At 33.9% G+C, this 12,723-nt stretch overlaps 1 protein-coding gene across 1 annotated transcript in view; it reads right to left on the bottom strand.

Annotated features, from left to right (window-relative positions):
- Positions 1 to 1,923: 1,923 nt before the first annotated feature.
- Positions 1,924 to 12,723, bottom strand: part of DDX43 (DEAD-box helicase 43) — a 29,839-nt gene continuing 19,039 nt past the window's right edge. Inside the window, exons 4-16 of the mRNA XM_074237323.1 lie at positions 12,547 to 12,651; positions 9,384 to 9,465; positions 8,929 to 9,085; positions 8,678 to 8,796; positions 7,849 to 7,959; positions 7,599 to 7,740; positions 6,883 to 6,983; positions 5,678 to 5,765; positions 4,777 to 4,904; positions 4,458 to 4,567; positions 3,917 to 4,055; positions 3,617 to 3,704; positions 1,924 to 2,300 (exon numbers count right to left, since the gene is read on the bottom strand). Of these exons, the coding sequence (XP_074093424.1) occupies positions 2,187 to 2,300; positions 3,617 to 3,704; positions 3,917 to 4,055; positions 4,458 to 4,567; positions 4,777 to 4,904; positions 5,678 to 5,765; positions 6,883 to 6,983; positions 7,599 to 7,740; positions 7,849 to 7,959; positions 8,678 to 8,796; positions 8,929 to 9,085; positions 9,384 to 9,465; positions 12,547 to 12,651 (1,484 nt within the window). The 3' untranslated portion in view covers positions 1,924 to 2,186. The remainder of the gene's footprint in view (positions 2,301 to 3,616; positions 3,705 to 3,916; positions 4,056 to 4,457; positions 4,568 to 4,776; positions 4,905 to 5,677; positions 5,766 to 6,882; positions 6,984 to 7,598; positions 7,741 to 7,848; positions 7,960 to 8,677; positions 8,797 to 8,928; positions 9,086 to 9,383; positions 9,466 to 12,546; positions 12,652 to 12,723) is intronic.

The raw sequence follows: 12,723 nt of genomic DNA, 5'->3' as shown, positions 1-12,723 counted from the left end.
TAGGGAGAGATGCAGCAAGTAGATGCTCTAGATGTGACATGATGCCCTGCACCAGGGCAACTGTTGTGTCTCAGGACAGATGGGGACATATAGGAGAAATGTTGCAAGAGGAGGACTTGGCAATAGACTAAATAGAAAGGTGAGAGGAAGTGGAGAGTTAAGGATGCTATCTGATTTGTAAGCCTATGTGACTGAGAGGATAGTGGTACCCTATAGTAAGAGGGAAGTTTGGAGAGGGGGAAGCTTTGGAGTGGGGGGATAATATACTTCCAATTTTATATATATCTAGTTTGAGATACCAGAGATATAAAAGGTTAGGGGAGAGAATGAAGTAGGATAAATACATCTGGGAATCATGTGCATAGAGACATTATAATTAATTCAATGGGGGTCAACAGAGATCACCAGGTGAATTACCATGGAGGAAGAAGATAAATTCTAAAACATAATCCTGGGCTGATTCATAATTAGCAGTTATGTCCTAGATGAAGATGAAGACAAGGAGACTGAGGAATGATCAAACAAGTAGAACGGGGAGAGTACAGTGGTATTAAAAACTACAAGAGAATCAAGGGAAAGAGGGGATACTGCAAATGAACTATTTTTTTTTTCAATTTAGTTATAAGTTTTTCAACTGAGAAGATTGAGGAACAGAAGGTGGGGTTTAAAGAAAAACAAAAATGTTTGGAATAGGTGCTATGGAGAGTGGGACAATAAATTGATTAGAGGGGAATAAAATGTTTGCCTTAATTCAGTGATGGCTCAGTTGAGATTAAATTTGGGCCTAATTACAATGTTTTTGTGACTTTCTCCAGCTCTTTTCAACAGCATGTGAATAGGAGGGAAGACAGCAGATGAAAGTAATCCAAAGTTGGGGCTTTGCAAGGCATATTTGATAAGAGTACAGGAGTACAAAGTAGAATTAAACAAGTAGTCAAGTCACCAAGTTGTCAAGATGGAGAAGAAAGAGGGCAATGCAAGAATGGCAGCTGAGGAAAGAACTGAGGGTTGGAGAGATTGCAGGTCCTATTAAGGGGAAATAACAGGGGTCTAAGACATAGGGAATGATGGAATGATAAAAGAATTCTGCTAAAATAAATGACTTTTAGAGTTCACAAATAGGCAAATGGGAGACTTGCGACCAAATCAAGGGAATAACCATCTTTATGTTTAAGTAAAGTTGATGGGTAATGAGCATATTAAGGAACCCTAGAAAGTTCAGTATTCAAGGAATTAACAATATCTACACTGAAATCCTTAGTATGAGGGTAGAAGAGAAGACCGTTAGCCCATTGAGGGAAAAAGGTAAGTGCCTAAATGTGCTGATTAGCTACCAGAATCTTGACTGGGGATAAATATAATCTGACCCTCAGAGGAAAGTGTACTGAATAAGGATAGTAGAGGGAAAGTTCCAGTATCACAAAATAGCGACAGTTATCCTCTCACCATGTAGACAGAAGACCTGGTCAATTTGAATAGAGCTAATCTAGAAACTGCTGCCAAAGTACTAGAAAGGGCCCTCTGGTAAAAACAAAAGCCACAGGTCTAGCTGGAAAAGGGGAATAGAAATGAAGATGGAGGAAGGCAAAATTCCTAATTCTTTTAGCATCCATAATCTAATTATGCAGGAAAATTTTTTTGTTTGTTTTTAGGTTTTTGCAGGGCAAATGGAGTTAAGTAGCTTGCACAAGGCCACAAAGCTAAGTAATTATTAAGTGTCTGAGGCCAGATTTGAACTCGGGTATTCCTGACTCCAGGGCCAGTGCTCTATCCACTGTGCCACTTAGCTGCCTCTGTCTGTTTTTTTTGAAGGGAGAAGGGAATAAGGGGAAGAAAAGACTCCAAAGAGCCCAAACATTTTTTAAATACTTTTAGTTTTATTAAACAAAGTACAAAAATGTTCTAAGATGTCTATATCTTTAAACATTATACTGATGACTGAACTGTCCTTCATATGGCAAGTCAGATTTTCTCTACTTCCATTCAGATCTGAACTTTCAATGTTCAATCAGAAAATTTTTAATATGCCCTTGTTTCCTGACAATATTTTTTTAAAAAAGCAAAAACCCAAACCCCAGAATCATCTTTTCTCTGATGTCCTCCAACTTGTTAATGGTTCAGCTTTGCTAAGCTGAAAGACAATAACCCCCAAAATAAGTTGTTCCTTGGATTGTATGTTTCCAAGATCAATAAATGTTTCTTGTCCTCCCACGAGTTCTTGCGATGTTTCTTTCTTCATCTTTTTTCTGCTTATGTTGTTTATATCGTTCAGCCATTAACATAAGTTCATTTGGAATTTCCTGAAATCATTAAGTACATTAAGCAATTTTATTAAAAATTGAAGTGCTATTCCACATACTCAGTAGTAATTTGAGGGGAAATTTTTTTGGAAATTACATATAGAATGTATTCATATAGAATGTATTCTATTTTAAAAGAAAAGCAAACTATATATATGATAGATCCAGTTTCATGCACAACTCTTTATTCGTGTGTGTGTGTGTGTGTAATGCATATTTTGGTTGGGATTCGTTAAATTTTGAAAATTTTTTTTAAAGATATATAAATAGAAAGTAAAGACCACCTATATTCCCTGATGAATTAATCACCTCACCCAGATGAAGTGCATTCTGAGTATTGAAACAGAAGGGAATTCCCTGTAGAGAATGGTCAAAGAAAATATATAATAATAAGTTTTTAAAGGAAAAAGTCCTATCAACCACCAAACAAAAATGCTCCAAATCACTGAAGAGAAATGCAAATAAAGTATCTCTGGAGCTCCATCTCAAAAACATCGTAACGACAAAAATGATGAAAGGAGAAAATGATAGATGTTGGAGGGCAAACTAGGCATCCTAATTCTGGAAAGCAATTTGGAACTATGTACCCAAATTCCTTAAGTTGTACACATATCATTTGATCCAGAAATATATTACAATTGGGCCAATATCCCCAAAGAAATAAAAGAGGAAAAGGATTTATATATATATATATATATATATATATATATATATATATATATATATATATATATATATATATATATATAAAATCTATGTTAAAAACTGGAAAACAAGGAAGTGTCCAAAATGACTAAACAAATTATGGTATGCTAATTCAATTAATACAGTTGGCTGTTTAGTGGCTCAATAGATAAGAGTGCTAGACTTAGAATCAGTGGAACAGAATTCAAGTCTTGCCTCAGAAACTAGATATGTAAACCTGGGCAAGTCACTCTCTCAACATTGAGGGGAATTTTTAAAGAGATGTTACTGAGATTAAAGACAAAAAAACCCCTGATTATTTATTCATTCATTCATTCATTCATTCATTCATTCATTTATTTAGGTTTTTTGAATGGCAATGGGGTTAAGTGGCTTACTCAAGGCCACACAGCTAAGTAACTATTAAGTGTCTGAGGTGGAATTTGAACTCAGGTACTCCTGACTCCAGGGCCAGTGCTCTGATTTCTTAATATTAAGTTTGCAGATCTTATAAAATCTTTCAAAATTATTTTTACTTACAACATTTTCTAACTTAAAACATGTTTCCTATTTGCTAATAAGCAAAAATTAAAAATTAAAGAAATTAGGAAATACTAAATTCTATTTCTCACCTGATTGGCTCTCTCCAAAATACTGATTAATTCACCAGCTATCTTCCAATCGTTCCTAGTAAGTAGGGTAATTGATTCTCCTGTATGACTTTAAAAGAAGAGTCTTGTAAATAAACTCTTACCATGCTTTCTAATACTGAAATAAAATGTTACTGTGTTGTTGATTGGTTTAGTAGGCAAATTTGAAAAGAACTTGAAGCAGCAGAATATTAGGCAGAAGAAGGTCATTATAAAGTTATACAACAGGAACTTACATGCAAGGAATGAAAAGTTATAACTGTTAAAGCATAACATTCTTACCCAGCTCTTCCAGTACGTCCTACTCTATGGACATACTCCTCAAGGTTTCGAGGAAAATCAAAGTTGAAAACATGGGTAATGTCTAAGACATCAAGACCTCGTGATGCCAGATCTGTAGCTATCAATATTCTTACTATTCCTAAAAAAAAAAAAAAATTGAAAAAAGTAAAAACAGGGATTTTTAGTTTAATTTACAAAGCACAAAGGGATACATTTTTAAAAAAATTTATTTAAGGCAATGGTGTTAAGTGACTTGCCCAAAGTCACACAGCTAGGCAGTGTCTGAGGCTGCATTTGAAATCAGGTCCTTCCCATTCCAGGGCTGGTGTTCTATCCACCGTGCCACCTAGCTGCCCTGGGATATATTTGCAATAAGCACCTGAGATGTTTTTACTTGCATACTATTTTTCTATTGATGCTTACAGGTCTCATGTACCTCATATACCTTTGTCAATAATATTTAAAATCCTGAGTCTAGAATTAAAGTCAAAATAAATCTGAAACACAATTCAAAGGAATACTAACCACTGTATAAACATACCTGTTTTAAACTCATTCAGTGCTCGTTCACGATCACTTTGTTCTCGGTTACCATGTAATGACTGTACAGGTAAACCTTTAATGCTCAGGTCACTGGATATATCATCAGCACTACGAATAAAATTGACAATTTAAAATGCAAGCTGAACTACTAAATCACAGGAATTTCTAGCAGTACCACTAACAAATTTATTAGGGTGGTATCTTATCAATGGCATACTTCACAATTAGATTTTGGCTTCTATTGTCAAAATAGACATAAGTTTAGTGAAATTTAATGTTTTTGAGACAGGTAGATAAATGAAAGAGATAGTACTCACATAAGTTTTCTTCCTACAAAAATAATTACTTTATCTTCAGGTTTCATTGAATCAATGAAGGAATGTATAAGAGCAGGCTTTTCTTGTTCTGTAGTTATAATTATTTTCTGTCTTACAGTATTCACAGCCTACATCATTCAAAGAAAGAATATTTCAGATTTAGAAAAACAGGTAAAAAAAGATACAAATGTTTTATAAGTTAAAGTAATAAACTTCTATGAGCATAGCCATAGCCTCCTATAGAGCATTCCCACTGAAAAACATAAATGAAGCATGTCTTATCCCTAATTTTCTCTGACTGAGCCATGATATGTGAACTATGAACTATATTCCTCTTTCTTCCTGAACTAGGAAAAAATTATTGTATTATTTTTTAAAAACTGGTCAAATCATGCCATTTTAAAAAGTTGGCCAGTTAAGAGTCCCAAAGGCTAGAATTCTTAAGGTCTGAGGTAGTGAAATCTTAATGGAAGCAAGAGTTCCTAGTGTGAAACTGGGATTATCCACAAGGCTAGTGAATGAAGCTCACCCAGACCCTTAAAACACACAGGACTTGGGGCAGCTAGGTGGTGCAGTGGATAAAGCACCGGCCCTGGAGTCAGGAGTACCTGGGTTCAAATCCGGTCTCAGACACTTAATAATTACCTAGCTGTGTGGCCTTGGGCAAGCCACTTAACCCCATTTGCCTTGCAAAAACCTAAAAAAAAAACAAAACAGGACTGGGGAGGGATTATGCCATGCAAGTGACCCTGCTTAAAATGAATAGGATGTCAATGTTAGGATTTCATTTTCTATGTAGGATATAGAAACTATAACTATCTTCAATAGCACTTCAATAAGCATAAGCTGCCTTACATCCACTCAAAAGAAATGACACAAATCCCAAAATGGAAAGTCTTACGGCAAGATCCAGGGTTCCAACATAAACAATCATTGGATCATTCAAATATTTTTGTGAAAGGCGACGTACAGCATCAGGCCAAGTGGCACTGTATTTAAGGAAAAAATACATAGAAATATGTTAAGTTTCTAAATATTGGTTTCAACAAAATATGTGACTGTATAAACCATGATACTACGTACTAAAGAGATAACAAATATAACTAAGAAATGATGTATAACTTCATGGAATTTCTAATCTAGTAGGGCAAAAATAGGAAGTAATCTTTCCTTTCAATGTCTGGGGATGGGGCAAAAGGTAAATTAGGGAAGTTTTCATGAAGGTTGCATTTGCTCTGGGTCAGAATTTCAGGTAAAAGGTTTTAACTATATTGTATTGAGCAAGAATAGTTGAAAGTTTATCTCATTTAAGAAAGAAAGGTCTGAAAAGCCGGGTGGCACTATATTGTGAAGTATTTAGGTGAGCAACAATTGACTAGTTTGAAAAATCAAAGACAATCATTTCCACACATAATGAAGATTAATTTGGCAATGCTGGAGTGAATAGCTTGCGATTAGTGGAGTAAAACTGAATGTGGGGAGATTTCAATAGGAAGTAGATAAAGTGCTGCTGTAATATGAAGAAGACTGGGTTTCAATCCTAGATCAGTTACATACTAGCCATGTGACCCTGGATAAATCATTTAACCTTAGCCATCTATAAGTGGGAATACAAAGGTACCTATTCAAATGAATGTGAAATTTAAGTGAAATAATGCACTTTCCCCCCCTCCCCCTCTACCCCCCAACAGGCACATGGGTGGTGGAGGAGTCAAGAGAAGAGCTTTAGATAGAAAATACAGAGTGGTAAGAGTCAAAGGTATAAGGAGGTATCTGGCATAATACATAATGCAACTCACAGAATGTCAGAAAGAACTTTTTTTGGCAATGAAGGGCAAAGAAGAGGTATGGTTTGAGAGATGTTGCATTTTAGGTCAGAAGGGAAATCAGAAGAAAATGAAAAGAATGGGCAGTTAAACCAAAATCTGTTTTCATTATGAACTTGTTAAACTAGGTTTAGCATTTACTTTGGTAATACTATTCAAAGGAATAACTTTGAACTTTTAAAAATGACCTTCAGAGTAGATTAGGAAATTCTGAAATCAGAAAGGGGTCCACAGATTCCACTAATTCTACTTTATGGTTGGGAAAATGTCATTTACATACCTGGTCATAACAGTTTGCCTATCTGGTCGTACATCTAATAAAATCTTCATTATTTGAGGTTCAAATCCCATATCTAACATTTTATCAGCCTCATCTAGAACCTGTTAAAAATGGGAAATGGTATTGTAAACATTTTTTTTGGATCCCATTTCCTGCCACGCCCAACTTCAAAATAACTTATCATTTAAGACTATGCTTCTTTAACCTTTGTTTCATGGACCCTTTTGGCAATCAGAAGTCATCTATGTATCTTTACTCAGAATAATGCTTATTGTCTATATTCATAATTTTAAAAGTATTACATTTCAGGTAAATATTCATGAAAATGAAGTTCTAATTTCTCATCTAAACTTAGTTATTTCATATAATACTGAGTAAAATCTTCTTTGGGTTTCTACACTTAATTTCTTTTTTTTAATTTCTTTTTATTAAAGGTATTATTTGAGTTTTACAATTTTTCCCCCAATCTTGCTTCCCTCCCCTCACCCCACCCCACGGAAAGCACTCTGTCAGTCTTTACTTTGTTTCCATGTTCTACACTTAATTTCTAACACTGTAAGTATGTGCCTATTGTGGCCATACATACTTCATTGAAGATGAAATGGATGGTTATTGGGTTGAATAATTGAGTTGAATTTTAAAAAAAGTTAAAATGATTTCAAGGTCATTTTTTTAAATTCCTCTCTACCTTCTGCCTCAATTTGAAATAGACTTACCAAATATGTTATGCTACTCAGGTTGATAAATTCATTCATTTGAAGATCATTGAGTCTACCAGGGGTAGCAATGACAATATCTACACCCTTTGTAACGTGTTCAATCTGTCCTCTTCTGTCTCCACCACCATATATACAAATGCTGTCAAAAGTTGGACAAGGTTTAGTTACAAAAAAAATCTTTCCAACAATCATGGCAAATATCTAGGAACAAAAATACTATTAAAATCTAAGCAACAATACAAATTACCTTTTAATTCCTTTATATGTGTATTTTTTGCATTCACTCTCCACTTGCAAAGCCAATTCTCTGGTTGGTGTCAGCACAAGCATTCCAGGACCATCCCTTTTCTCCCTGGTGCTTTAACATGCAAATCAAAAAGTGTTAGTTATACTCCACAGGAATCATGCTTTGCCATTCCAAAAATAATAATAATAATAATGATAAAATCTTAGTAATTTAATTAGATAATGAAGGTTTGGAAGATAGAAGGGGAAATCTAACCTGTTTAAAGTTTCAAGCCTGGATGTGAGATAATGGTGTTTGGATCCAGAAATAGGAAGTTAGGCAGATTTTAGTACTAGAAAAACTTATTCAACAAGTCAGGTGGGGGGGGTTGGGTTGGGGGAGGCAGGGTTAAAGATTAAAATACTGGGGATCATATACATGTATGATAGTTGAAGATGTGGGTGGTAAGTCATCAGATATGAGAAGAAATTCTTGGGAGAAAGTCTATAATATAAATAGGATTTCATAACTATATTAACTTGGAATTATAGGTTATTTGACAAACTATTTTGCATTTTTGGTAGTATTTTACCAAAATATTTCAATTATTTAAATAATTATTTCTGTGGGGGGGGGGGGGTCTCTTTTTCTCTAGTTACAAATGCCTTAAAATTACACATACCTGAAATCTATTATGGAAAGTTGTAAGTGTGCCTTGAGACTTGGTTTCAGAGTAATTCATTAATTATCAAAGATTTTTAAAAGATGAAAGATGAATCCTATCTTAAAAATAACAACAACCAAAAAAACTCCCTTCTTAATATCAAAAGAGTAAAATAAGAATCCTTACTCTGGTTGCAGGTCAAGATGAATAAATCCTGGCATTAAATAGGCCAAAGTCTTTCCAGTGCCAGTCTGAGCAATGCCAATTAGATCAATTCCTTTTAATATTATTGGCCATGCTTGTGACTAAAAAAAAAAAAAGGCAAACATTAAAATGCAAATAACAGCTTTTAATGTAATTGCTTCACTGCAACCATCCTCTCCCTCCCCCAAATATTATATCCCAATCAATATACCAAACAGCAGTTTATAGCATACCTGTATAGGTGTAGGTCTTGTGAAACCTACTTTCTTTATATTAGCCATAACATCTGGATAATGAATAAAGGCATCTTCAAATGTACATACTGGATTGGGAATTCTACGTTTTTCATTTTCTCTTAAGTCATCACACATTATATTATTGTTTTCTTCCCTTTAGAGGAAAAAGAGAAAAATTAATAGCACAGGTCTTTGAGAACTCACTAATCTTGTGCACTAGAGTAAGTATGGACCCAATCTCTTATAATTAAAAATCATATACCATCTAGAAAACTTACATATATATAAATATGAATAAGAGAGAGACATTGCATATAGAACCATAAATTCCTATCTTCTGATAAAGACTTTCCATTTCAATTTGCTGGACTTCACTGATACATTTAAAGTCAATTGCAAGCAAGTATACAGTGAGTTCACTTGAACTACTTCAATATATAAAAATTACTTACCTCCACTTATCTACTAGCATTTGTGGCATTAATTTTGTCTTAGAAGATTCTATGTAGAAATCTTTTTTAATGGGGGGAAGACCTTGCAGGGAAAAAAAAACTCCATTAGTCAAAGTAATTTGAAATTCTAATTAGAATTAAGATATATATAAATATAAGTGCCTAAATATGTAGTATATAACCAACCATAGCTTCAACTGGAGATCAAGCTCACCAAAGAAAACAAATCTTACGATACAATATTTTCAATCAGTTTATGACTTGTCTCAACCATAGTTAGTATATTTTTACAAAAGTAGTATTGATTCATAATAATCATGGAATCACAACCAGCCTAACACAATCAAACCAGCAATCATCTCTAAAAAAAACACGTCAAAAGCTAGCCTCTACTTGACAGTCTTCACGTCTCTACTTTGAGGATGATTTGTTTAAAAAGTTCTTGTTCCCCCTTTGGCCCTTTGGAATTTAGAGTAATTATTCCCTGTGACAAGTTTTTAAATATTTGAAGAACTTAGTAAAGCTTCTCTTCTGTAGTTCTTTCAGTGTTCCCCATTAAATGGCTTCTAGACCCTTCTTAATTCTTGATATTCTTTTTTCTTTTCTTTAGATTTCTCAATTAAAAAAATTGGGGGGGGTGCTAATGGGCTAAATGGCTTCACCAAGGCCACACAGCTAGGTAATTATTTAGTGTCTGAAGCTGGATTTGAACTCAGGTACTCCTGACTTCAGGGCCAGTATTCTATCCACTTCGCCACCTAGCCGCCCTGTTATATTAAGTTCTGAACCATATCCCTCTCCCTCCCCACCCACCCTGCACTAGAGTAGGTCACTACTTGATGCAAATTTATAAATTATGTAAAACCACATTATGCATACATAATACAAGGTTTTCAATACTTTCGCTGGAGATGGCTAGCATCTTTCTTCTTAGGTCTTTTACAGATATTTGAATATAGTACTCAGAATAACTTGCTCACAATTATTCTTTGAACAATATTGTTATTACTGTATATAGTGTTCTCTTGGTTCTGCTCATTTCATTTTTCATTATTTCACAAATTCTTTCCATGTTTTTCTTTTTCTTACTTTTTTTTGGGGGGGGATTTTGCAAGGCAATGGGGTTAGGTGACTTGCCCAAGGTCACACAGCTAAGCAAAGTATTAAGTATCTGAGGTCCTCCTGACTCCAGAGCTGGTGCTCTTTCCACTGTGCCACCTAGTTGCTCCCTCATGTTTTTCTAAACTCAACCATTTTTTACAGTAAAATTGAAGAAGTTGTAGTATATGATTGTGATAGATTACTACTGTTAAGTAATCCATCACAATCATATTCTACAACTTGTTCATCCATTTCCTAATTAATGGATCCACTCAATTTCTAATTTTTTGCCACCAAAAAGAGTTGCTATAAATATTTTAGATTTTTTTTCTTTTTCCTGGAACACCTTGTAAAACAGACCTAATTGTGGTATTACTAGTCAAAGGCTAAAAACACAATTTTAAAACTCTGATTATAATTCCAGATTGCTTTCCAAAATAGCTGAATCAGTTGAAAGTTCCACCAACAATGTATTAATGTCCCAATGTTTTTCATATCCTCTTCAACATTTGTCATTTTCCCTTTCTCTCATTTTAGCTAATTTGATGGGTGTTAGATGACATTTGCATGACTCTAATCAATAATGATATAGAGCTTTTTTCATGATGATAGTTTTGATTTCATTCAAAAAAACTGTATTTATATTCTTTGACCTTTTACCAATTGGAGAATGATTCATATTCTTAAAACTTTGACAATATTCTTTACATAATTGAGATGACTTTTATTTGAAAAACTGTCTATAAATATAAATTTTCCCTAATTTTCTGTTTTTTTTCTAATCTTGGTTACATTGGCTTTATTTGAACCCCTTTTTAATTTAAAGTATTCAAAATTATCCATTTTATCATTTCACATCTGACAGTATTCTCTATTTCTTGTTTATTCATAAATTCTTCTCCTATCCATAAGTATGAGAGGTAATATATTCCATATTCTAACTTATTATGATATCTTCCTTTATCTCTAGGTCATGTATACATTTTGACTTTATCTTGATAAATGATGTAGGATATTGGTCTACACCCAATTTCTGCCAAATTGCTTTCCAGTTTTCCCAACAATTTTTTTTACCAGTTTCCCAAAATCTTAAATCTTTATATGTCATACACAAGGTTATTATAATAATTTACTACTGTTCACTGTATGTCTATTCTATTCCACTGATCTACCTTTCTATTTCCTAGTCATTACTAGATAGTTTTGATAACTACTGCCTTATAGTTTAAAGTCTGGTACTGCCAAATTTATTTCCTTTACATTTTTTTCCTCATTAGTTCCATTAATATTCTTGATTTTATGTTCTTCTAAATGAGTTTTATTATTTTTTTCTAGTTCAATTTAAAAAATTTTGGTACTTTAATTGGGATGCCATTGGCTAAGTAGAGTTAGATAGTACTGTCATTTTTATCATATAGATCTACCTTATCTTTTCAAACTTAGATCCCAGAACCAAAATAAGGAAAGAAAAGGCACTTTCCTCTGAATCTGGAGTCTATTAATATGGCCCAGCAAAATATCGGATAGAAAGCCTGCCGGGACTGAGGAAAACCTAGGTCCAAGTACTAACCTAGACACAGAATGGGCCAAACTGTGAAGATGACTTAACCTCCCAGTGTCTCAGGCGGCAACATTAACAAGAATGTAAGTACAAGACCTGCTTTGGTAACAAATACTCTCTATACTAGTAAAATCACAGGTCTGTATTCCCAAAGTCCTCCTCCTAAACAGAGATATTATTAACTAAATGCATTACTAAAATGCAATTCACATACAGGTGTGTCCACACACACATGCATCCATGCACACCTAAGTATGTGCGCACATAATATGAAATGGGTTATGAAAAAATGAGAGCAGATATAATCATAACACACAGTAGTCAGGGATTGTCTGTCTTACCCTTTAAAAAGTAACTTGTGCAAAGGATTAAAATAAGATCATGTCCTTTAAGACAGTATTCTTCAATAATGATAACCAGAATTATTATTTACATTTGTCTTACATTTACATTGTCTTACGTTTAAGACAAAAAACACAAAAAAAAGTTAGTTGTACTAACCGTCCCACTTTGTTCTAATGTAGTGGAGGTGATCCTGTTTAATAGCTTCCCAATCAATCACTGGCACTTTTTTGTCTGGGCCATTTTCATCATAGGAACTGTTTCCTTCAGGGTATAGAGAAGTTTGAGAAGGTAAAGTCATCAGATGTTTAAAAAAATTACCCTTTAACAGTTTTT

Source organism: Macrotis lagotis, chromosome 5 (genome assembly GCF_037893015.1).
Source record: "Macrotis lagotis isolate mMagLag1 chromosome 5, bilby.v1.9.chrom.fasta, whole genome shotgun sequence".
NCBI classification, from domain to species: Eukaryota; Metazoa; Chordata; class Mammalia; order Peramelemorphia; family Peramelidae; genus Macrotis; species Macrotis lagotis.
This window is presented reverse-complemented; position numbering and strand designations above follow the sequence as displayed.